The sequence below is a fragment of the Xyrauchen texanus genome, chromosome 5 (genome assembly GCF_025860055.1).
Source record: "Xyrauchen texanus isolate HMW12.3.18 chromosome 5, RBS_HiC_50CHRs, whole genome shotgun sequence".
NCBI classification, from domain to species: domain Eukaryota; kingdom Metazoa; phylum Chordata; class Actinopteri; order Cypriniformes; family Catostomidae; genus Xyrauchen; species Xyrauchen texanus.
Window position 1 is genome coordinate 531,955 of NC_068280.1, and position 26,800 is coordinate 558,754.

General features: G+C 41.4%; 1 protein-coding gene across 24 annotated transcripts; it reads left to right on the top strand.

Moving 5' to 3' along the window:
* On the top strand, positions 1-26,762 carry LOC127643411 (lysophosphatidic acid receptor 2-like). 24 transcript variants are annotated; one of them, XR_007970509.1, is made up of 6 exons: positions 1-139; positions 9,624-10,111; positions 14,056-14,470; positions 17,226-17,482; positions 18,483-22,440; positions 22,739-23,152. XR_007970509.1 is itself a non-coding variant. In XM_052126140.1 (6 exons), the coding sequence occupies exons 2-6, from the start codon at positions 9,782-9,784 to the stop codon at positions 25,800-25,802; spliced, it is 1,134 nt and encodes a 377-aa protein (XP_051982100.1). In that variant the 5' UTR covers positions 1-139; positions 9,624-9,781; the 3' UTR covers positions 25,803-26,758. The 24 variants fall into 24 exon arrangements, 19 of the variants coding, with proteins under 19 accessions (XP_051982100.1, XP_051982087.1, XP_051982081.1 ...); XM_052126140.1 differs by lacking the exon at positions 22,739-23,152 and adding an exon at positions 25,704-26,758 and having other exon boundaries at positions 18,483-18,515; XM_052126121.1 differs by lacking the exons at positions 1-139; positions 9,624-10,111; positions 14,056-14,470; positions 17,226-17,482 and adding exons at positions 23,453-23,602; positions 23,861-24,010; positions 24,113-24,160; positions 24,215-26,762 and having other exon boundaries at positions 17,573-22,440.
* Positions 26,763-26,800: the final 38 nt, after the last annotated feature.

Consider the following 26,800-nt stretch of genomic DNA (forward strand, 5'->3'; position numbering starts at 1 on the left):
CGCACAGGTGAGTCCGCGCGCACAGCCATCGGGAGCGCGCCGAAGGTGACGCGCGCTTTAGCGCTACAATTGAGGACGAGCTGAACAGAGAGATGAGCTGAGATCCGAACAGAACCGTCCGATTGAGAGCAGCCGAGCGGTATGAAGCGCGTTTTATTGTGTTCTTGTCAAGAAACTGTGAGTGTTTGTGTACTTCAAGCGTGTTTCTCTGAAAGAGTGATTCATGTTTTAATTTTGTTGTGTTTTGATTTGAAGTTTTTGTTCTTGGATTTGCCTTGCATCGGTGCTTTTGTTTCATTTCAGTTTCAGTTCTCCACGTGCCTCTTGTGTGTGTTTTATGACACTTTAAGGTGTTATTTGGTCAGTATTTGTAAAGATTACTCCTATCTTAGTGTGTGTTTGTTGTGGAATGATTTGGTTGTGTGTTTTTCTTGGCGCGCCCAGATCAGCGCGATATTACATTGAAAAACATGTGAGGAGCCTCAAATGTCCTCGCGAGCAGATAAGAGCTGTAATGACTGATAAACACACATTGGACTGATTTATTCATGTGCTAATAGACAAATGTGCACAGGCTCGTCTGATCGACGACTATCAACATGCTGGACCTCTGACGTCATATAATGGATATGTATAGAATGTACAGATACTTTTGCATCTTCAGCATGTGAAACATGTCTTTTACTTAAGCACTTGTGGTTTACACACACACACACACACACACACACACACACACACACACACACACAAACTATTTCAATTTAAAAGTACTTTATTGGCATGATTGTGTTTACATACAATATTGCCAAAGCATTAATACACAAAACAGACAAATAATAATGATAAGAATTAAAATAAAATCTATAATAACAATATACACTACATATACAATATATAGTGTAAGCAATGCATGATGGTCCTCCCCCAGTAATACCAGCATCTGATCTGATCTTCCCCGGTAACACCAGCGTCTGATCTGATCTCCCCCAGTAACACCAGCGTCTGATCTGATCTCCCCCAGTAACACCAGCGTCTGATCTGATCTCCCCCAGTAACACCAGCATCTGATCTGATCTCCCCCAGTAACACCAGCATCTGATCTGATCTCCCCCAGTAACACCAGCATCTGATCTGATCTCCCCCAGTAACACCAGCATCTGATCTGATCTCCTCCAGTAACACCAGCATCTGATCTGATCTCCCCCAGTAAAACTAGCATCTGACCTGATCTCCCCCAGTAACACCAGCATCTGACCTGATCTCCCCCAGTAACACCAGCATCTGATCTGATCTCCCCCAGTAACACCAGCATCTGATCTGATCTCCCCCAGTAACACCAGCATCTGATCTGTTCTCCCCCAGTAAGAGAGAGTTTCTCCCAGTGAAGGAGAAAGTGTGTCTCTGTCACGGTGAGCACAGACTCCTTCGCGTGCGTTGGTCTGTCTGTCACGGTGAGCACAGACTCCTTCGTGTGCGTCGGTCTGTCTGTCTGTCACGGTGAGCACAGACTCCTTCGGTCTGTCTGTCTGTCTGTCACGGTGAGCACAGACTCCTTCGCGTCTGTCGGTCTGTCTGTCACGGTGAGCACAGACTCCTTCGAGTGCGTCGGTCTGTCTGTCACGGTGAGCACAGACTCCTTCACGTGCGTCGGTCTGTCTGTCATGGTGAGCACAGACTCCTTCGCGTGCGTCGGTCTGTCTGTCTGTCTGTCACGGTGAGCATAAACTCCTTCGTGTCTGTCTGTCTGTCACGGTGAGCACAGAATCCTTCGCTGTGTCTGTCTGTCTGTCTGTCACGGTGAGCACAGACTCCTTCGCGTGTGTCGGTCTGTCTGTCACGGTGAGCACAGACTCCTTCGCATGCGTCGGTCTGTCTGTCACGGTGAGCACAGACTCCTTCGTGTCTGTCGGTCTGTCACGGTGAGCACAGACTCCTTCGCGTGCGTCGGTCTGTCTGTCACGGTGAGCACAGACTCCTTCGTGTCTGTCGGTCTGTCACGGTGAGCACAGACTCCTTCGCGTGCGTCGGTCTGTCTGTCACGGTGAGCACAGACTCCTTCGTGTGTGTCTGTCGGTCTGTCACGGTGAGCACAGACTCCTTCGTGTGTGTCTGTCGGTCTGTCACGGTGAGCACAGACTCCTTCGTGTCTGTCGGTCTGTCACGGTGAGCACAGACTCCTTCGCGTGCGTCTGTCTGTCACGGTGAGCACAGACTCCTTCGCGTGCGTCTGTCTGTCTGTCACGGTGAGCACAGACTCCTTCGCGTGCGTCGGTCTGTCAATCACGGTGAGCACAGACTCCTTCGTGTCTGTCTGTCGGTCTGTCACGGTGAGCACAGACTCCTTTGAGTGCGTCGGTCTGTCTGTCACGGTGAGCACAGACTCCTTCGTGTGTGTCTGTCTGTCTGTCGGTCTGTCACGGTGAGCACAGACTCCTTTGAGTGCGTCGGTCTGTCTGTCACGGTGAGCACAGACTCCTTCGTGTGTGTCTGTCTGTCTGTCGGTCTGTCACGGTGAGCACAGACTCCTTCGCGTGCGTCGGTCTGTCTGTCACGGTGAGCACAGACCCACAGATATTCTGATAGATTATATGTTCTGTTTAGGACCCGATATAATTTTCCCAATGGTCCAAATATGATGGTATAATGATTTGGTTTATTGTGATCTGGTTTAGTTCAGCTGTGCTGGTCTGAAACTGGTGTTTGTTTGTTGTTAGTGGGTTTGTGAGTTTTCTGGTTTTAGGCTTCAGCTCTTGGGTTTTAAGGGCTTCATGTTGCAGTGTGTGTTTGGGGAACTTGAATTTAGGTGTGCCCAAAATTTGAGGGATGGTTTTTCGATATGTATAATAAGGGGGTATCTGCCTAGTTGAGCCCGGCATGCATTAGTAGGTGTTCTTCTCTGAACTGTTCGAATGTTTCTACATAATTCTGCATGCAGGGATTCTATGGGGTGTTTGTCACATCTCCAGTAATCTGCCATACAGACCCCAAACCTCACATCCATACAGAGCAACAGGCATTATAATACTATCAAAGATCTTAAATTTGCCCTTAATAGCACAGAATGCTCTTCTAGCTTTCTCTTTTAGAGCATTCACTGCCAGACCAAACCCCCTGAAGCACTGATGTTTATACCGAGGTAGTCGTAGTGTCGGGTGTGTTCTATTGCAGTGTTCCCCAGAGTGAATGTGTATCTGGTGTCCTGTAATCTGGCTCTTTTCTGGAAAATCATAATTGTAGTTTTGTTCAGATTGACTGTCAGGGCCCGGTTCTGCCAGTAGATCTCCAGCAGGTCCAGGTGCTGCTGTAGCCCTTGTGCAGTAGCTGACAGCAGCACCAGATCATCTGCATAGAGAAGAAATGTAACTTCAGAATGGTTTAGAGTAAGACCGGGTGTTGCAGATTGTTCCAGTAGCACTGCTTACTAATGTACATGTTGAACAGAGTTGGACTCAAACTGCAGCCCAGTCTCACTCCTCACCCTTGAGTGAAAAATTCTGTTCTTTTATTGCCAATTTTAACTGCGCACCTGTTGTCTGAATACATAGATTTGATAGTGTCGTACGTGTTACCCCCAATGCCGGATTGCAGAATTGTGTAGACCATCATGCCAGATGGAATCGAATGCTTTTTTAAAATTAACAAAGCATGCATAAATCTTGCCTTTGCTTTTTTGATGCATGTGCTGGTTGACTATCGTGTGTAGCGTGTGAATGTGGTCGGTGGTGCGGTGGGAATCCAATCTGACTCTTACTCAAGACATTGTGCTTGGTCTCTCTCTCTCTCATTCTGACTACTCACTCATTCACACACACTGTCTCACACACACACACAACTCTTTTGCAGTTAATTTGCGCCTTTTCTACTCCATGTGTTTTTTGCGCCTCAGTTGACTATTCGCAACAGCGTTTGATTGTCTGGTGGTCACGCTTCAATAGTTTAGATATTTCAAGAGTGTTGCATCCATCTGAGAGGCATTTTACAATATTCAGTGCCAGTTAAATCTCTTTGGCCCATTTTACCTGAGGTAATGAAGCTGCCTAATAATGATGCACACCTTGATAAAAGGTGTTGTCACTGTCGCCACACCCTCCCTCATTACACAAATCCATATCACCTGAACATGATTGAATCCAATAAGCATTCAAGTTTATATGGTTTGGAGTTGGAAAATGTTTATGGAAATAAGATCAGAATACTCACTTGCCTAATAATTGTGCACGCAGTGTAGTTTAAGACCATAAGGTCTTTGTTGTTGCTGCTTTATTACGCTCTATTAATGTTCACTGAATCACACACAGAGTTTTAAATGTTTCAGTAAGTTCATCATGAAGAGTTTCACAATTGAGTATAAAGTCTCACACAAACACTGGTTTTGCAGTTTTTCCTCTGTGATCTGACAGGAAAGTGTTTTTGTGCCTGATGATGAAACTTCCTCAGCGTTTCAGCTCATGTTGGGAACTTATGACCCTCTTACGGTTTCGGTGTCTTCATTTACCAGAATTACTGCCAAACTAACTGAATTTAATTATTAACTGGATGTTTTAATTTTCTGAAGATGATGCGAGTGGTGTTTGTCCATGTAAAACTCTTCACTACGATGCCAGGGTGTTCTGGGTGCTTGCCAGGGCATTTCCATTTCCAAGATATCTAAAGAGTGTTTCATCTGGAAAGCATCATGTTCTAATCAACATCTGCTATAGGCCTACATCATAAAAAGATCAGATTTACAAACATTCTAAATCATAAACATCTCAAAGACATTGCTGAAAGTCAGCTTTATTTATTTATTTTCTCCCAATTCCCACTACTTAGTAGGTCCTCTTGGTGGCATAGTGACGCGCCTCAATCTGGGTAGTGGAGGACGAGTCTCAGTTGCCTCCGCTTCTGAGACCGCCAATCGGCACATCTGATCACGTGACTCGTTGTGCATGACACCGCGGAGACTCACAGCATGTGGAGGCTCATGCTACTCTCCACGATCCACACACAACTCACCACAGGCCCCATTGAGAGAACCACTAATCACCACCACGAGGAGGTTACCCCATGTGACTCTACCTTCCCTAGCAACCGGGCCAATTTGGTTACCCCATGTGACTCTACCCTCCCTAGCAACCGGGACAATTTGGTTGCTTAGGAGACGTGACTGGAGTCACTCAGCACGTCCTGGATTCAAACTCGTGACTCCAGGTGTTATGGTCAGCATCTATACCACTGAGCTAAAGACAACTAAGAAAGGGAAACACCCACAATATTGGGATGCAGCCTCTCCAATTGGACCCACATTAAAGGGATGGCTACACGCACACGGTGCACACACAATTCCCCAGAGGTGTTCTTATAATATTACAGTCTACTTGTTCCCATTCCAGCCAGTGGGACGATTGGAAACTATTTTATAAGTCCTGACTTCCAATCTTGTTATGGATAATTGTTTTCATTTGACAGCTATGATTTCATACCTTTCTGTTCTCCCATTTAAAGATTATATTTTATAAATGCAATGACTGGAACTGTTTAGTTGAAGGGGGTACCAAACTGTGAATCCTGAACAAAACTTTTTGTGAATACATGTTTACATTAGCTTCCACTCCGCTGACAAGGTATGAAAGTAGCTACACTTACGGAAAGCTTGTCATGGAAAGTAAAAGATGTACTTTATTTACTTTTCACCACCGCACCATTGTCTGCTGAGCTGCAAAAAGATGCTCAGATGTTTAACTTTCAATCTGCTACGTTACTGACTGCACTGACAAACCATTGCTGGCTAACATAACAAACAGATGTGATAAACATGAGTGGCATGGTTGTAATTTTGAAAAGGGAAAATTATGGTTATTTTGAAATACATGCTGGAAAGTTAATAAACAAACTAGTCTGCAGAGCCACCGCAAACAATGGAGTCGGAGCGCACTCTGTTAGACAAACTATCTTATAACACCAATTCAAACATTGTTTTCTGCATTATATGTTCTGAAAAAAGTTTTCATTTCTGTGCATGTTCGTAAACAAATACACCGATACGATATATCGGTGAAAGGCTAATGGTTGAGCAACCCAATAAAAAGAAAATGAACCAATTTAAGAAATGAAGGTGCTCAATTGCAATGTTACAGGAAACCCATTTGTCAGAAAAAGAGCATCTGAAATTGAAGAGAGAATGGGTAGATCAGGTATATAGCACTTCATATGAAAGTGGAAGGAAAAGAGGGGTGGCTATCCTTTTTGGCATGTCAGTTTTTTTTAACATGGAACAAACATACCAAGACAAAGAGGGTAGATTATATAATGGTAATTGGCACATCTGGGGGTACTACAATTACAGCTTTAAACATATATGCTCCAAACGAGGACTGCCCACAATGCCCTCATTTCTCTTCTGGTGGATAAATAAGAGGAGATGTTTCTTATTGGAGATTTCAACTGCGTGCTGAACAATATTAATGACAGATTACCAGCAGAGAGGGGACCTCAGCCAAGTAAATCTAAAGCACTTCTTGTAATTATAACCGAGTTGGGGCTGATTGATGTCTGGTGATACACTCATCCTAGAGGAAAAGATTTTGTATATATATGTCGCAAGTACATAGCAGCTATTCTAGAATAGATTTATTTTGTATTTCCAAACGGATTCGCACAGGATAGTGGATTGTAGTATAGAAGCTATATCCCTATCAGATCACTCTCCAGTTATTCTAAAATCAAGACTGGGACAAAATGGGACGGTTAGATACTGGAGGCTCAATGTTTCAATACTGAGTGACCCACTAGCCCGAGAAGAGCTTAGAAATCATACAACTGAATATTTTTAAATGAATGATAATGAGACCGTTACCCTAGCTATTTTTTGGGAGGGAGCCAAAGCGGTAATAAGGGAAAAATAATTGAGATCACATCCAGATTTAAGACATTTAAGACTAGCCAAACAAAACAAATTATAGGCAGAAATTAAGATGCATAGACAAACATTTGATGTTACGGGTTTTGAACATTTAAAACGGGCAAGACAGAAGTTAAATTAACCACTTACATAGAAGAGCACTTAGATTTACGAATGGGAAATATTATGAGATGGGTAACAAAGCAAGCCGACTGCTGGCCTTTCAGTTACGTAAAACTCAAGCTAGCAGAACCATTCCTAAGATCAGTCACCCGGACACTACGGTTAAGTTAACACAACCTAAGGACACAGCTATCCTATGCTTCTCTGCTTAGATGCTTAGAAGGCATTTGATAGAGGAGATTTTATAATATCTTGTTAGCTGGGTGAAGTTTTTTTTAACACCGGCGATATCACATCTGTACTCTGCAACTATTAAAGACTCAATGTTATTAAAAAGGATCTTACCAGATAGGAAATACTACCCCTATCTATGTTTGGCAGGGTTGAGACCGTAAGAATAAATGTAGTACCTAGACTCCTCCTTATTTCAGTCTATTCCAGTACAGGTCCCTGTCTCTATGTTTCGTACTTTAGATAAATTAGACTGGCAAGGAGGAGGGTGGTCTGGGCCTTCTTGACATGATGCATTACTATTGGGATGCTCAACTTCAGGCATTGGTGGCATGGATCAGTAACGATAGGGAGACAGTATGGTTTGATATTGAGCAGAGTTGGATCTCTGAGATTTCCATGGCAGTATTACCGTTTATGGATTTGAAGTCCCAAAACAAAGTTAAGATAACAAATACCTGGTTGCAACACACCCTAAAGATTTGGATTACAATGTCGTGTTGTCGGTCTTGGCAGCAATTATCTTGTCGCAAATATTGCATCGTGTGCTGTTGCATCGAGCCTGGCGAAATGTAGCCACACTTTTGATCTTTTCCACATCTTTCACATGTATGGGGGTTGAGACGCATACACACTACAGCCTCCCGTGTGAGCCGCGTCTCTGGGCGTAACTGGCATAAACTAGTGTTTTTAATTGATGCCTAAACACAGCCAATCACCGGCACTTTTAGAGTTGGGCACATCTAGCATGCTACATGCTTATCACTGATGTTGATGAGATAAACCCCTTACTGGCAACAGATAAAGATGTGAGTGATAAGATCCTAGGAATAGATATGCCTACGATCCCATTGGTGTTTCTGCTTGATGGAACCCCTCCTGGTATGTTTAATAAAAATCAATTGTACATATTACACACACACCTCATGACTGCCAGGAAAATGATAACGGTGAACTGGATGAAACCCCATGCACCTACTTTAACACAATGGACACCGAGTCTAAAATAAGTGTACTTTATGGAAGATATGACTGCTAGACTACAGTTGAGAATCTATACATTTCAACAAAGGTGGGCACCAATTCAAAGGTCCTTGACTTAAATTATTTGCACTGTACATAACATATAATTTTTTTTTTACTTTATATAATGGATTTGTGTGTGTGTGTGTGTGTGTGTGTGTGTAATATACATATTTTTTTTTAATATTATCTATTTTTTGCTTCTGTTTGTGTATTGTTGTGCATTGAACTCCTGTCACCAAGACAATTTCCTTGTATGAGTATGCATACTTGGCAATAAAGCTCATTCTGATTCTGACTTCAATTATGGATTTGTTTTTGCTACTATCAGTACCATGTATCATTAACCTTTCTCCTGCAGTGCCTACTGACCTCCTATGTCTTCTTGTTCTGTATTAAACACGCCACCTATACTGGTGAAAGAAGGCGGAGCCAGATGTCCATGAACATTTTTGGTTGTTCTTGTTTTGTGCTGTGATGTAACCTGCTGAAAATATCTGTCAACGTTTAGAAGGCATTTTCATACAAAACTAAATGTTTGTCTGTGTGGGGGTTTCATTGGTGGTTTGTGAGGTGATAAGAGCAAGTTACTGGAAGCCTTCAACCTCAGCAGCCAATCAGCATGCGAGCTGACACAGAGGGTGAGTGGTTGAAGCGTTGTCAAGTCATCTCTGAGAAATGTTTTTATAAAGGTCCAGTTACTCTGTGTGTGTGTGTGTGTGTGTGTGTGTGTGTGTGTGTGTGTGTGTGTGTGTGTGTGTGTGTGTGTGTGTGTGTGATAGATGGGAGATGGTGTAGTTTCATACTGTTAAATATTAGCCTATGTGCATTTGAGGCAGTTTTGAAGCTTATTGAAGTCTATTTTTAACTTAATGCGTTGCATATTAAAAATCTATGCATTCTCAAATAAAAAACAAAAGTGTTGATGTGGCATTTGTTGCAACGTATCTCCCACCGAGAGCACCACGTTAGGATGGCACGCTTTACGTTAGGATGGCACGCTTTACGTTGGGATGGCACGCTTTACGTTAGGATGGCACGCATCACTTTAGGATGACGTTATGATGGCACGTCTTGTGTTCGGATGGTACGTCTTTTAAAAACTCTTCCTGAGAAACCTTTGTTTTGTGCCATAATGTCACAATGCAAAAACTCTTCAAGGTCCTAAAACAGGCTTCAGATTGTTGTATGCATTCTATTGAATTTGAATGTGAAATGTGACCTGGAGTTGTTTTCATGATGTTCATCTGGTTGTTTCAAATGCTTGTTTCTGTTCAGATATCACGCAGCTTCATATTTCTTGACTTGACAAGCTCGAATAAAAAAAACATGAATATTAACCCATTTTATTTTTCATATCTCTCAGGAAGAAGATCCAGCTGACTGATTCTTCAAGTTTTCCTGGTGAACATTGATGAAGCTCCATGCCATGAATAAATGACATCTGGAAGACCCCCCCCCCCCTTCATTTCCACCAATTAGACGCCTCCGTTCTTAGCTATCTTTGGCATCCCATCGACCACAATGAACGCCAGTAAAGTGAGCGTTTGCTACACCAACGAGAGTGTCAAGTTCTTCTACGAAAAAAGCAGCAAAACCATCAGCGACTTATGGAGGACGAAAGACATTGTGGTTGTGTCTCTGGGACTGAGTGTCTGTTGCTTTGTGATCTTGGCCAACATCTTGGTGATGATGGCGATCTTCCTCAACCGCAGGTTTCATTACCCCATTTATTACCTGCTGGGGAACCTGGCGGCTGCGGACCTGTTTGCTGGAATCTCCTATTTGTACCTGATGTTCCACACCGGCCCCTGGACCATCAAACTCTCCATATATCAGTGGTTTTTCCGGCAGGTAAGACCGTGAAGATCTTTACTGACTTTGAAGCTGTGAGGTGGATAAGGTGTGTCAGGGTTTGGTGTTTAATGAGTAATGCTAAAGATGGAGATTAAAGACGGGAGTGTGAGGCAAACGTCTGTTGTAGATTAGTCTTACAAGTTAGTTGTCTATAAAACTCATTTTTAAAAGGAATATTTGAGGCATTTTTAAGGCATCTGTTGATTTAAGAGGTTAGTAAACCGTGCAAACAATGGATTGACACTAGTGGTGCATCAGGAGATTTGAGGCCGATGCAATCTCTTTTTAAAGTGCCTTTGCCACACTTGCAGGTTATGTTTATGACCCACACAGTAAAATTATGGTAACACTTTACTAAAAGGTTCCATTTGTTAACATTATTTAACAACATTAATGTTAATTAGTTCATGTTAACTACAGTAGTTACAACATATACTTTAACTAATACAACTTTTGATTTAAAAAATGTGTAATGCACTATGAACTAACAATGATTGTATTTTTATTAATTAACATTATGATTAATAATATTGTTTGTGATACCTGTGAGGTAATGCATTTAACTAATGTTGAAGAAATTAAACCTTTTTATTAAGTGTTATCAAGATTACATTAAAATTAGGGATGCACCAATACCAATATTTTGATTTCAATATATTTGAAATCTCAGTGTTGTCCGAACCTGATCCGATACCGGTGTTGTTGTTTTTGTGCATAATCAGTTTAGAATATCTTTACATTATTGTGTGCTAATAATTGGGTGTGCTCTTTAATATGTAAAGAAACACAAACCTCTAACTTCACATTATTTCAATATAAATGTATCGTCCTCTATGTGTCTATTTGTGGGCTAGTTCACAGGAATTAATTTGCTTCTTATTCAAATTCTGGTGGTGTGTGTGTGTGTGTGTGTGTGTGTGTGTGTGTGTGTGTGTGTGTGTGTGTGTGTGTGTGTGTGTGTGTGTGTGTGTGTGTGTGTGTGTGTGTGTGTGTGTGTGTGTGTGTGTGTGTGTGTGTGTGTGTGGTGCTGCTTTATTTACACACACAGACACACATTCACTGATGCGCTGGAGCTGAACATTTGATCTATTTACTTATTAAACAGTCTTTTGTGATTCACAGAGCTATCACACTTCTTCAAGTGGCTTTGAATAAAATGCACGAGTCATATGCACTACTTTTGTTTTTATGCTTCTTCTTATGTCATTTTTGGAGCTTGACAGGAAAGAACATGACTAACACCGTATCGGATTTGGATCGGGCTCGTCGGACCGAGACCCGACCCGTATAAAACCTTCAGTAGTGGAGCCGATACCGATCCAGCTCACTGTGCAACGAGTCAGAATAACTACCATAATGACTCTATAAAATGGGCAACTTAATATTCATACACATGCAATTCTTACACGTTTTAAAAACAAAACGGCATATTTATGTGAATTACATCATGTCTGAAAGTGTAAATTCGTGAATGCATAGAATTGCCAGCAAATCCCCCTCCAGAGGCCACACTGGCACGCATCAAGTGCTGAGCAAGCGCTCATTCATTAGAGGAGCGGTGTGTGTGTGACTGCCTGCCTGCTGCAAAAAAGATCAGCCTTGATACTAGGCACGATTAGCCAATCGCCGATCATGGATTTAAGACGGATATAGGCCGAAATCAATCGGTGCACCCTTAATTGACCCCATTAACTTTGTCTTTTAATTGTGCTGACAGAAATCCGTTTGGCAGCACTGAGTGCGTTTCCGTGCACGGTTTTACACAGAGTATGCCTAATAAACCGGCAGCATGTAATGTCATGTAAACTACGTATAATGCATTCTCTTATTGGGGTCAAGTCTTAAGAAAACCATTATTGATACACAAAGATACCATTTGTGTTGCTGACGACTTATCCAAAGTACACAAGTGTTAGCGCATGACTGCTTGCATTTTGACATCAAAAGCAGGAATAACCTGATTATTTTCAATCTCATTTAAATGCAGTTTCCTTGATTTGTCAGATTTAAAGGCACTCAATGTACTCCTTTAATACATAGATGTTGTCTCGGAGGTAAAACTGTGTTTTGTTTGAAGTTGTTTAGTGTCTTTTCTGAATTAGACTGTCTTAGCCAGCCGTGAGCTTGCTTTAGTCAGTTTAATTGTTAGATCTTAAGTTAATGACTCTTTATCCGGTGAATCACCTGAAACTAAATGAAAGTGAGACTCATGAAGTGTAATCATGAAATCATATTCTTAACGATTATCTTTGTTTTCCAGTAAATGTATCTAAACATGGTTAAAACAAGATACATTTAACTGACAAGTAAAACATGTATCTGATATTAATAATTCAGAGATTTCAGGGAATTCTGTAGACATGTGTTGTTGACAGATGGTACTCTTGTTTCAAGCAAAAACAAGTGGGAGAACCTGCCAGTGCAACAACATTTGCCTATATTCAAGATCAGGTGAATGTAGGCCTATTTTGTTTGAATGATATTTGGATATTTCTACTGGAAAACAAGTAAAACACTCATTAATACTGCATTATGTTTTGCTTTGTTCTGTCAGAGCAAAGAGAGCATCAAAGGGTGAATTTTGTGAAAAATCAAATTTAGTAATATTTTGCATTGGAAAAAGCTCTGCTGGAACATCTGCTGTTACATGGTTGACCAAAGAAAGCTCTCAAGGACATGAAAATTGGAGGCCAGTGGCATTACTGTGCATTGACTGTCTTTTTTTCTGGACTGTTTGGACATACTATTCCATTTATTGAAGACATTTGAATAGTTGAGGTTTCCCAACATGTAGCATCTTCACATACTGCTTGTGACCCTACAGACTCCCCCTGTCTCTTGAGGGAAACATCCGCAACATAATGATTAACTAAAGTTAATGACGTGAGTCAGACCTGTCATGCTCACATCCCCAACAGTAACTAATCTGCATAGAGACTACGACATCAGAACGTCCTTTACGCTGCAGTCATGAAGTCTTGAGTTGTATTTTACAGGCAGTCGTGGCAGTTCTTACAGGTGTGACCTTCAGTCACCATGCCAACATAGAGACAGAAAGGTGATAAACCATGTCATGAGAGCAAAAGACATGTTCACTATTCACGAAGATTGGCTCTCAGACCCGGTTTACACCTGGTGTTGAGATGTTTCAGGTGATCTGGTACACACCATTAGGACGGTCATCTTGTGATCAGACAACTCGGACCTTGACATTTTTCCACCTGCTACTTGAAAATAATAATAACTGGAACGGCACTCAAAGTCATGAGATGCAGCATTTGACACCATTTCCAAGATGGCGGCAACTATCAAGCATAGCAATCCTGGGTTTTTGAGGAACGTGGCTATTGTGTACTAATAATGTACAGATTTTGGCACAGCCTGAACATTGCTTTAATTCTGAGACTGTTGTAACGAAAATTGGTATGAAAGAACACTAAATATTATTGCATTTTCTCACTCGCCCTTAAGATGTCACCAAACCACAAACAGATGTTCATATTAATGTAATTGATCTCAAAATGCATTTAAAACAAAGTATTTTATAATGATAATAATAATAGCTTTTTTAATAAGTTACAAACCTTTTCCTTGAGTTATACTTGGAAAGACTAAAGGACCCTGGCCTGAAACCCCATGGTTGTCGGGTCCCATCTGACATTTGGATGGGTAGCAGACCTTTAATGCAGGTGTAAACAGGGTCCAAATCATTTTGTGATTGAATTACTGAACCCACATACTGGGGGTAAAACACATGCGACAACCTCACATTTGAGGTGTAAACGCTAATCCATCTTGATGTGTCCCGGACAGCAGTGAAGCTCCACCCCTCACCTGTCAATCAACTTATTGTGCTTGAATAAGAGTGTTTGTATGATGCATGTAGTGATGAAATCAGAGTCCCTTCACACGATGAAATTCGATCTCTCTTTCTCTCTCAGGGTTTAATCGACACCAGTCTAACAGCGTCCGTCATTAATCTGATGGCCATCGCTCTGGAACGACACCAGACCATCTTCACCATGCAGCTCCACAGTAAGATGACCAATCACAGAGTTGTGTTGCTCATCATCGGCATCTGGGTCATCGCCATAGTGATGGGCTTGGTGCCTACTTTTGGATGGAACTGTCTGTGTAACATCAATGAGTGTTCGACGATGGCGCCGCTGTACAGCCGCAGTTACCTGGTGTTCTGGGCCGTGCTCAATCTGCTGATGTTCACCGTCATGGTCGCCGTCTACTCTCGGATCTTCGTGTACGTTCGCCGCAAGAACCATCGGATGAGTCAGCACACATCGCAAACCAAGTACCGCGAGACGGTGGTGAATCTGATGAAGACCGTCTTCATGATATTGGGTAAGACTGATATGCATAATCACACATTGTTTTTGACTTGCTACGGCCATTTTCTGTCCACGTTGAAAGTGGAAAAGAACCCATGCGATCTCATCACAACATACTTGATATTTGTGCTGGTTCTGTTGCCGACTCTCAAGTGGTTTTTTGCTTCAGTACTCTGATTTCCCACTTGACATCAAGTGGCGACTCAACACTGAACCCAAATTGCAAAAAAAATACGATATTTTGGTTATTTTGTATTAATGGAAATAGAAAAATTCCCCTGAAAAAGACCGTTTTATAGTCAAGTGTTTGTTAATCTTGAACCCGGTTTATTCCCATTGCAAGTGAAGCCGTGTTTAATGTGGTCTGGGCGCTGTCTTCTTTGACAGGTTGTGTGACATAAACTATCAACGAAACAAGCTCAATGCGGACATCGGTCTAATTTCTAGCTTCTACCAAGCGACCGATTTGTGACGATACTGTAGTTATTCTGTGTCGAGTCAACCAATTTTCAGACACTTCGGCAGAAATGTTAACATGTTTTCTGAAGGTAAATGGTGATGAAAGGCAAAATATTAAATACCATGGATCAATATCTGCGGAGTAATCCATTATTTTGTAGATTGGGTTCGAAATGATAATTTTATGATTTGGGGGTCAATAAGAATTCCCTTAGAAAGGTGTCAGCGTCATTATTTTACAAAGACGTCTAGAGGTCTGTTACTGTTGTAGTGTTTCTTTTCAAAGTTTGAGTGTATATAACTCCAGAAGTATTACATTTATCTTAATATCCTTTTCGATTCTGGTTCAGAACTAATTTTTCTTTTTGTACAGTCATTTTTAAGGCCCTAAATGGTAAAGTCCCAGAGATATGGGGCTCTCGATGCGGCTCCATGTGTCAATTGTGAATGATTACACATTTGCAATGGTCATAAAACACAAGTGGGTCACATGGTGTGAAACTGGTTTTTCTTGTCCAACAAAACAAAGGACTGAAGGGCAAATAATGTTGAAACTAGAGATGTTCCTTTATTTATTCAAATAAAAACAATGTCAGAATCTCGATTTCCGAGAGCGCAGAAATCCACTATTGTTTTGAATAAGCAGCACATGTGGCTCTTTGTTTTACCTGTCAAAAAATACAAAAACAACATTGAGCCGTGATCTGTGGTCGAGTTGACATCAATGAAAGATATGGGAAGTGTTTTCTCCTCTCTTTTCAAAGTTAAAGCCGATTTGTTCTGCCATTCTTATTATGCACGATTATGTGGTTCGACAGCAGGAAAAACATGCAAATAAAATGCAACGGTCACCTGATCAGAACTGAGCTGAGACAAGCCAGTTGAGGATCAGTTGTTGAACTCACTGTTGGAAAGTTTATTTGGAAGTAAGGGACACTGTGAACGCCCTTGAAAAAGTCTATTTTATCGTTTGACGCTTTATCGTGTGTGCCTAGGACACAGTGTTGCACAGAAATGAAGAAACAGTCCCACACTGATACACTGTTACAGTAAACTCCTCTCGTTTCTCAATCGCACTGAGTTTATAGAATTACACACAACAGCTGTTTGTGAAGTCGACAAACGCAATGAGTGATCAGAGGGGAAGAACGCCTGTCCGGACTCGTTTAACCAGACACACATGTTTTCTCTATCTCATCTGTACTTTACTCGCTTCACCCTCCCCAACACACACACACACACAGAGAGAGAGAGAGAGCTTGTGCAAGTCCTGACACCGCCGTACGTCTCTCACACAGAATGTTGACACAAATATTCTGCTAGAACTCTTTGAATTCTTTCTATGTGAAGTGTCGGAAACATCCTGTACACACACACGCGCACACATACACACATGCACATACACACTCACACACACTAACACTCACGCACACTCACACACTTGAGTATTGACACTTCCTGAACATGCAGTGGAGTACACGAGTCTGAGGCCTGTTGTGTTGAGTGTGTTGTTTTTTGTAGTTTAATACATTTTTCATTACAAATTACCTCATTTACAGAGAATCAAATCTGGAATTCAAAAAGTAATTTAATTGATGAACTAGAAATGGCACATAAAATATTTTATAAATGGTGTGTGTGTGTGTGTGTGTGTGTACTGTATGTACTGTATGTACTGTATATAGAATATATTTTATTCCACATTGTAACTGTTTAAATGTCTAAAAAAAGGTTGAGCGTTATTGGAATTTGCCGATATGATAAATAAGGTAAATGTATTTTCTGGCAAATAAATATTTTCTTCCTCTAGAGTCGCTAAAGTCCAATTTAAATCTCCGATGCAGATTATTGTGTAAACAAAATCCCAATAACAACCAGAATAAATTCAGATTTGGTGCATAATGTGGGAGTTTTTAATATGAAATAAGAGTTAAATACATCAGGAACACTGTGCTGTACAACCATAATAATATAAATGCATCAACTCAGCCGTACAGACCGAATTTGCTATACCGATAACTAATGTGGTGGAAAATGCCAATGATGGGTGACTTTATGATGTTAAATAAGAGCGAAATACATCGGGGACTCTTATTTTGAAAGTTATAACATTTTAAACAAATTACAGTTGTACTCGAAAGCCGGCCAAAGCTATTGTTGAACTTTCAGCAAAACCGACATATCGGCTCTCTACTTTAAAACTCCAGGTAGAAGAAATAATGGCGTATTTTGGTCATGATCTCAGTCTTTTGAACCCCACTTTGTGTGATTGATCATGTGATTAATACGGTTCTTGAACTTTCTCTCAGGTTGTTTTGTGGTCTGTTGGACGCCTGGCCTGGTTCTTCTTCTCCTTGATGGTTCTTGTAAAAAGTGTGACGTTCTGACCTATGAGAAGTACTTCCTGGTGCTGGCCGAGTGCAACTCCTTCATGAATCCCATCATCTACTCCTATCGGGACAAAGACATGCGCAACACCTTCAAGCGCATCCTCTGCATCGCCTGTCGGCCGAAGCATCAGAAGGACGAGCACTCGGGCGTCCGCTTCAACACCCTCGAGCAAGAGGTATTCTCAGAGAGCGACGGGACCCACAGTAACCATGACAACAATCACCACGGCAGTCTCAAACCCGCCCTCAAGCGCCCCCTTTAGTCCTGGACCAGTTACTATCCGAGAGCCGCTTCAAAAGCGCAAACTAATTTAATCCCCGATATCTCGACAGCCGCTTACTTACGCCCAAATGTCACGCAAGAACTCATTCAGATAGTCCTGTATACCATAAAGGGGTTATTGGGATGAATATGTACAAATTGTCGTGATTTTGCTTTTTGAACATTTTGCAAAGTGTTTTTTTTTTTAGAGCATGTTCGCTTCAAACACGCTTTTGCTTCTGAAGTTCTTGCTAATACTCGCCACTAACACCTCTCGCGGCCTTCGCCAGGAGAAATAAAGATGCTAACTAACCTAAACTAGCTTGTGTACGGAGCTAGAAATGTACAATCTGAGCTACTAACAACTAACTCACGCCACGTCCACATGAATGTTCTCAGTTTAAAATACCGTTTGCTAATGTTGTCTTGTTTTAGCATGCATTAATCGAACGCAATCATATGATTATAATACTCTCCATTTCTTACGTCATCTTTTTCAATGGAAGAAAAGGCTTAAATGTAGCGATATCGATGCATAAACAAACATATTAGACGTATGATACGGCATTGCAATCGTAATATGTGTTATCGGTTGTTTCCTAAAGTCATCGTTTTCTAGTATGTGTCACCAGAGCCCGTTTTCAGCTGAGAATAACATCGTTCTAGACGTGTAATCGTAGCAAAGTCAATGTACATGAAAACGTTATTGTGGGCGTGGCCTGTATAAATCCTGCATGAACTATTAATACGTTGAGGAAACGTTATGAAGCAGTCACAAACAGCCCGTCTCCGTCGCACCTGATGTTTCATGACCGCTGAACACTTGATACTGTACGTGTGTTTAACTTGTGTTGTTGTTTTGTTTTCTTCACCAGTGTGTTTCTAATTGTTGTTTTTATTTTCTCTGTGCTCAGCGGAGACGGCGTGTGCTGCAGGACTCATGGGTCGTATGTAGATTTGTTTGCATTTAAGTCCTCGTGACTGAATCATGTCAATCAATAATCGCTCTGATCTTTAACATTTTAACCCGATTAACTCACTGAAGATTGTGTTTCCTGTCACTAATCTGTGTGCTGACACTCGCTGCTGAACGGTGTGCCGACTGATGATGCTGTTTATATGATTCACGGGTTTATTGAGTGATTTGTAACACGTGAATGTTTCATGTGCAGCTCATATTTCACATCACAATCCGAAGAAAGAAAAAAGAAATTGATTTGTGTAATTAAGAGTATTTTTAGGACTATTAATCATTTTTGCATTGTGATCTCACAATCTTATAATCTCCAAGTCCTCGTGGTGGCAGAGGGAATCTCAGTTGCCTCCGCGTCTGAGACCGTCAATCTGCGCATCTTATCACGTGACTTGTTGAGTGTGTTACCATGGAGACGTAGCGTGTGAGGAGGCTTCACGCTATTCTCCACGGCATCCACGCACAACTCACCACACGCCCCACCGAGAGCGAGAACCACATTATAGCGACCACGAGGAGGATTCACCTAAATAAACATTTGTTTGTCGTCATCTCCAGGTCTTATTTTTACACAAAAATCAAAGGAAATAATAATTATTGTTTTTTTTATTACATTTATTTTTAGGGCTATTTAAGATATTTTTTGTTATTTTTATGATTAAGCATATTTTCCCCCAATCACTCATTACTGTGGTGTAAAACACTGCGTCACTCTTTGTTCAAAAGGTATTTATGCATCATGGTGGTGTAGTGCCGTTACGTGATGCTAATTGAAAGAGTCATTACAGTATTTGTTTTTTACTGATTGTAAATGATAAAGTATAACATGGATGTATTATAATAAAGATAATTGTGGGGTAAAGGGAATATATCACAATGCAAAAAAAATCTGAACGTCCTAAAAGTACATTTATTTGACATAATAAACGTTTCTTTTATTTGGAGGTGAGAGGAACGTGTGTTTTTCAGAGCTGCAGCTCGTGTCATTGAGTTGGAATGATGTTTTTGTGTTCAGTGCCACTAAACCGGCAGATCGCTCGCGTGTGTACATCGAACATCTGTGTTAGGAGTTACTTTACAGTCTAACAGATGTGCAGCGTTCAGTGTGTGTGTGTGTGTGTGTGTGTGTGTGTGTGTGTGTGTGTGTGTGTGTGTGTGTGTGTGTGTGTGTGCGCACTAATCATGTAAATATTTCAACATTTGTCTGCACAGCTGGAACGGAAATGGCTTGATGTTGCACGTGAACAGGCAAAACCATTTCCACCCGCACACGCGCACACCACACACACGCACACTCACACACACACTCACACACCACGCACACACTCACTCACACGCGCACTCACACACCACACACACACCACGCACACTCACACTCACACGCACACCACACACACGCACACTCACACACCACGCACACACTCACTCACACGCGCACTCACACACCACACACACACCACACACACTCATACGCACACCACACGCACACGCACACCACGCACACCACACACACGCACACTCACACACGCACACTCACACGCACACCACACGCACACTCGCACACACACTCACATGCACACACGCACACGCACACTCACACACACGCGCACACACTCACACGCGCGCACACACACGCACTCACACACGCACACTCACACCACACACGCACTCACACACGCACACACGCACTCACACACGCACTCACACACGCACACACGCACTCACACACGCACACACGCACTCACACACGCACACTCGCACCACACTCACACACACGCACTCACGCACTCTCACACACGCACTCACACGCACACTCACACCACACTCACACACACACCACACACGCACTCACACACACACACCACAAACCAACTCACAGCATGCGCACACTCACACCACACACACACTCTCACACACACACTGACTCGCATGTTTATAATCACGCTCGGGTGGTTTTCCTTCAGGTCCTCTAGTGGTGCTTCAGTGTAACTGCAGTTAAATGCGCAGCTAACATTTTACTAACATTTACCTTCAAACCAGGAATAGAAAAACCTTTTAATGAGTTATTCAATTTGAGCTGTATTTTGTTTTATGGATTTTTTTTCTTTGTGATTTTGTAATATTGTTTTAAATGCCAGTAAAAGGTGGAGGGGACGGCACTCGGAGCGCCGTTTAGAAGCTTGCTCGTACATTTCATATTTCAACCCCAAGAGTTTATATAGAATATATGATTTGTGAAATCTCTGTTCAATTTGTGTTGAAATATATGAGAGAGAGAGAGAGAGAGAGAGAGAGAGAGAGAATATTTTGGGACAACATGTTTATTCTTGTTTGTTTACAGCTGGTTTTGGTCAGAGTTAGACTGCTCCGGCTCCGTGCCTTGTTCTGATTGGCTGAAAGGCCAAAGTGTTTGTGTGGGAGCATGTTTTTGTGCATTCTCTTTCGCTCCGCCTCCATCTCATGAATATTCACACAAGTGTCTTAATATTTTAATACTTCAATGATTTTAAGGCTTTTAATTGTTCACAAATAAACCAGCTTCAAGCAGCTGCTCTCTGTGTCCGCCCGGGTCATCATTTACTCACTCTCGTGTTGTTCCAAACCTATATAGCTTTCATTACATATTTTTTGCATACAATTAAGTGAATGGTGACCGAGGCTATCATTCTGTCTATCATGTATATTTTTTGTGTGTGTTCTGTGGCAGAAACAAAGACAAATGGCTTTGGAATAATATAAGGACATTAATTTAGGGGGGTTGAACGGTCCCTTTAACTGTTCATTTAGGTTGGGTGAACTTTCAATGCGCACACAAACACTGAAATAATTGCTGTGGTCCATTTTCTAACCCAGATCAAATCTTCTGTGATTTTATGTAAATAAAGTATTTAAATGTAGATTCCCCCCATCCCACATCTTTAAGCCAAAGTACACTTCTGTTTTCCACATGCCGCAGTCATGAACGGTTGAGTCCTCCCGGACATGCATCAAATAGATGCTTGTATGTTTCCTAATAGAGCACTGAATTGGACAATTGAATCGCTTTGGAGTCATATGCAGACTGTATTGGCAGTACCAATGTTTGTGCGTCGTCTGTGCATGCACCTGCCATTTATTGTGCTAAAAGAGGATCCGTAAGCAGTTGCAGTGTGTCTTTGAAAGTACTTTGAAATGCTAGAGAGCTCGACTGTCTGTGATGTCCTTTTCAACATTATCAAATTACTTCCATATATCATTAATGTTGAATCAAGATTATTCTAAACTGTGAAATGCTTTTCGACATCTTAATCAAATTCACCATAAATAAATCAATGAACTAACACTTATGTTAACTCATGGTGTGGTGAGAAGGTATTTCCTGTAAGATGTTTTGTGAAGCAGACCGGCTCAGGGTCAATTTCAAGAAACATCTCAATGAAACCCAGACTGTGAATTCGGCGACTGCAGGTCGAAAGCTCTTTATCTGAAATCGGTCTGTGTTTGCTGAAATTTGACGCACTGCCTCCAGTGGCTGAAGTTGGAAGTGTTGTTGAATGTATCGGCACATTTGAGCTTCAGTTTCCAGGTGAAATATCCACAGAGCCTTTGTGAGTTGGTTTTAGTTGTAAATGATGTTGGGGATGCAAACTCATCTTTCACCAAAATTTGCCGTAGATTTGAAAACGTTCACATGAACAACTTATCAAATTTGTTGGATCAAAATGATTAGTCCTACTTCATATGTGGTGTCTTTAACTACTACGTACACACATTAAAATACATACAATGTATTTATTATGTAACTACATTTCTATTAATCTGCAAAATTCTAATTTGCTGGTACTGAGGTTGAGGTGTACCAGTAGGTTTAGGAGTAGGGTTCGGGTTGGGGCTAATGATGAGAGTTGAGGTATGGGTAGGTTTAGGAGTAGGGTTCGGGTTAGGGTTAATGGTGAGAGTTGAGGTACGGGTAGGTTTAGGAGTAGGGTTCGGGTTGGGGCTAATGATGAGAGTTGAGGTACGGGTAGGTTTAGGAGTAGGGTTAGGGTTAATGATGAGAGTTGAGGTACGGGTAGGTTTAGGAGTAGGGTTCGGGTTAATGATGAAAGTTGAGGTACGGGTAGGTTTAGGAGTAGGGTTCGGGTTGGGGCTAATGACGGGTAGTTTTAGGAGTAGGGTTCGGGTTAGGGTTAATGATGAGAGTTGATGTAAGGGTAGGTTTAGGAGTAGGGTTCGGGTTAGGGTTAATGATGAGAGTTGAGGTACGGTTAGGTTTAGGAGTAGGGTTTGGGTTAGGGTTAATGATGAGAGTTGAGGTACGGGTAGGTTTAGGAGTAGGGTTCGGGTTAGGGTTAATGATGAGAGTTGAGGTACGGGTAGGTTTAGGAGTAGGGTTCGGGTTAATGATGAGAGTTGATGTAAGGGTAGGTTTAGGAGTAGGGTTAGGGTTAATGATGAGTGTTGAGGTACGGTTAGGTTTAGGAGTAGGGTTTGGGTTAGGGTTAATGATGAGAGTTGAGGTACGGGTAGGTTTAGGAGTAGGGTTCGGGTTAATGATGAGAGTTGAGGTACGGGTAGGTTTAGGAGTAGGGTTCGGGTTAGGGTTAATGATGAGAGTTGAGGTACGGTTAGGTTTAGGAGTAGGGTTTGGGTTAGGGTTAATGATGAGAGTTCAGGTACGGGTAGGTTTAGGAGTAGGGTTAGGGTTAATGATGAGAGTTGAGGTACGGGTAGGTTTAGGAGTAGGGTTCGGGTTAATGATGAGAGTTGATGTAAGGGTAGGTTTAGGAGTAGGGTTCGGGTTAGGGTTAATGATGAGAGTTGAGGTACGGGTAGGTTTAGGAGTAGGGTTAGGGTTAATGATGAGAGTTGATGTAAGGGTAGGTTCAGGAGTAGGGTTTGGGTTAATGATGAGAGTTGAGGTACGGGTAGGTTTAGGAGTAGGGTTAGGGTTAATGATGAGAGTTGATGTAAGGGTAGATTTAGAAGTAGGGTTTGGGTTAATGATGAGAGTTGACGTAAGGGCAGGTTTAGGAGTAGGGTTTGGGTTATGGTTAATGATGAGAGTTGATGTAAGGGTAGGTTTAGGAGTAGTGTTCGGGTTAGGGTTAATGATGAGAGTTGATGTAAGGGTAGGTTTAGGAGTAGGGTTTGGGTTATGGTTAATGATGAGAGTTGATGTAAGGGTAGGTTTAGGAGTAGGGTTCGGGTTAGGGTTAATGATGAGAGTTGAGGTACGGGTAGGTTTAGGAGTAGGGTTAGGGTTAATGATGAGAGTTGATGTAAGGGTAGGTTCAGGAGTAGGGTTAGGGTTAATGATGAGAGTTGAGGTACGGGTAGGTTTAGGAGTAGGGTTATGGTTAATGATGAGAGTTGATGTAAGGGTAGGTTTAGGAGTAGGGTTCGGGTTAGGGTTAATGATGAGAGTTGAGGTACGGGTAGGTTTAGGAGTAGGGTTAGGGTTAATGATGAGAGTTGATGTAAGGGTAGGTTCAGGAGTAGGGTTTGGGTTAATGATGAGAGTTGAGGTACGGGTAGGTTTAGGAGTAGGGTTAGGGTTAGGGTTAATGATGAGAGTTGATGTAAGGGTAGATTTAGAAGTAGGGTTTGGGTTAATGATGAGAGTTGACGTAAGGGCAGGTTTAGGAGTAGGGTTTGGGTTATGGTTAATGATGAGATTTGATGTAAGGGTAGGTTTAGGAGTAGTGTTCGGGTTAGGGTTAATGATGAGAGTTGATGTAAGGGTAGGTTTAGGAGTAGGGTTTGGGTTATGGTTAATGATGAGAGTTGATGTAAGGGTAGGTTTAGGAGTAGGGTTTGGGTTATGGTTAATGATGAGAGTTGATGTAAGGGTAGGTTTAGGAGTAGGGTTTGGGTTATGGTTAATGATGAGAGTTGATGTAAGGGTAGGTTTAGGAGTAGGGTTTGGGTTATGGTTAATGATGAGAGTTGATGTATGGGTAGATTTAGGAGTAGGGTTTGGGTTATGGTTAATGATGAGAGTTGATGTAAGGGTAGATTTAGGAGTAGGGTTAGGGTTAATGATGAGAGTTGAGGTACGGGTAGGTTTAGGAGTAGGGTTAGGGTTAATGATGAGAGTTGAGGTACGGGTAGGTTTAGGAGTAGGGTTCGGGTTAGGGTTAATGGTGAGGGTTGAGTTAGGGTTAGGTAGAATCATTGATTTATGAAAATTCAATTACTTCCTGGTTTCCATGGGACTAGAACCCATTTCTATGAGGCTGCTGACACGCCGCCTTATTCGTCACGCCACAGGAAAAGGTAAACGCACTCGAACTGATGCACTAATGTCTGATGAGAGATGACGCTTGTCATGAATTTGACGTAAAATGTATCGATGTTAAGAGTACTTAAACATGCAAAATGTCAGTTATGTTGGAAAACCCTTAGATACAATTTTGATGCTTTTATTGAGCCTGTCCTGGTTAGGGAATTGCCCGTTATTGTTCCACAGAGACCTACACTTCCTTTTATCTCTCAGAGTTTTCTTAACTAAAGGGGCTTTAACCAGCTGCAGATCTGTCTATAACTCTGAAGGAAACCTTCGAGTATTCTCCCATGACACACTGACGGAACAATTTGGAGAACCTCTAAAGGATATTTCAAGAAGGTTAGTTCTCTGAAGAACTTATGAGAAGGAACCCATAACTTCCTGCAATAACACTGAAGACTGCCAGTGCTTCCTTCAGTAATATTATTCTAAAGGAAACCTTAAATGTATGCTGAAGGATCCTTGAGTCTATAATTAGATGTTTGAGGCACACAGAACAGAAAAGTTTAGCTTGTGTGGCAATCAGAGGAACTCAATGTACTGAATGTTTTGAGAGTATTTTTTTCCCCACTTTTACAATGTATGTCCAGCTGTTGACACTCTCTGCTTTGCTTATAGACATGCATGCACTACAGCAGACCAGACCTGAAGACCTTGAAGATTGTCCATAATTTTACACCCTGGTGCAATGTAGTAGTGCATGTATCTCTAGATGCTTTAGATGCTTCTCTTCAACTTCATCTCAACCAATCAGACTTGACATGATCTTTACATGGTGAAAAGCTCATTTCCCAGAGAATAACAGGAAGAGTGAGCGAGACAAATCTAGGAAACATGGTCAATATAGTTCATTGTGATTTGCAGCCATGTTTTTCTTCTATCTTTCTCTTTCAGGCTCGCAGGGGTCGTGATGGCAATGCTGGTGAACAAGCTAACGGAGGTCAGGTGGTTCTTAAAGATGCTGAGAAAATTCAGGAGTCATCTGAGAGCTGAGAGATGTGCACACAGGAACAGATCTTCATTGCCACTGAGTTCATCATGCTGATGGTTTTTTTAATGGAAACTATTGTTCCGGGATTCCCATCTACTGAAGTCTTGTGATTGAACCAGTGGAGCTTCATACAGCGTTATGATTGGCTGAATGAACTGTCAGTGCAGTGACTGTCCACTGTAAAACTGCCTCACATGTTTGTAGATAACAGTGCACAAAACATGTGTTTAGATGAAGAAGACTGCATTTGAGTTGTAACTCTGAATATATTGAGTGTAAATATAGTTTTATTTAATTGAAATTTTACCAGGAGAGTTTATTCATATGTTGATCATATCTTCGTATTAGAAACACATTGAAACCCTGAATTAATACTTATTAAACATTACCAGAAACATTCATTGTGTTAGTACTTGTCTGTTAAGGGGTGCAGAAATTACTCTGCATGAGATTTAAGTGTCTCCCTATTTTTATTAAAGCAATAGTTCACCAAAATGAAAATTCTGTGAAAACCAAAAACTGCTTGAATTTGAATGAGTTTGGTTTAATGTGTGATCTGTTTTATAGTTTTACACCAAGTGAGCGATTACAAACCTCTAACCATAAGGCTTTCTTCAGAACATGTTGAAATCAAGATGTGTTGATGTGTATGCGAGTGGAAAAGTACTTTTATGACTCCTCATCAGACTCTTATGGTGTTTTAGATAAAACTAATAAACCCACTTGAGGAGGAAATAAAACTGATGATGACTACAAAAGATAAATGGGGCAGACAACTTTTATAATCAGAAGATTTCAGACGTTATAATATGAAGACTTCCTGAAGCTTAGACCAATATTTAAATGATTTTGTTTAGTCAATGCAATTAATTTTCATTATTCAACGTTCAATATTTAATGGAACATCATTCTGTCAACACAACCAGAGGCACTCTCAAAATTGAGTTTTTGTTATAGAATTTGTGGAGATTTTGACATTAGAAATGTACATTTATTTAAT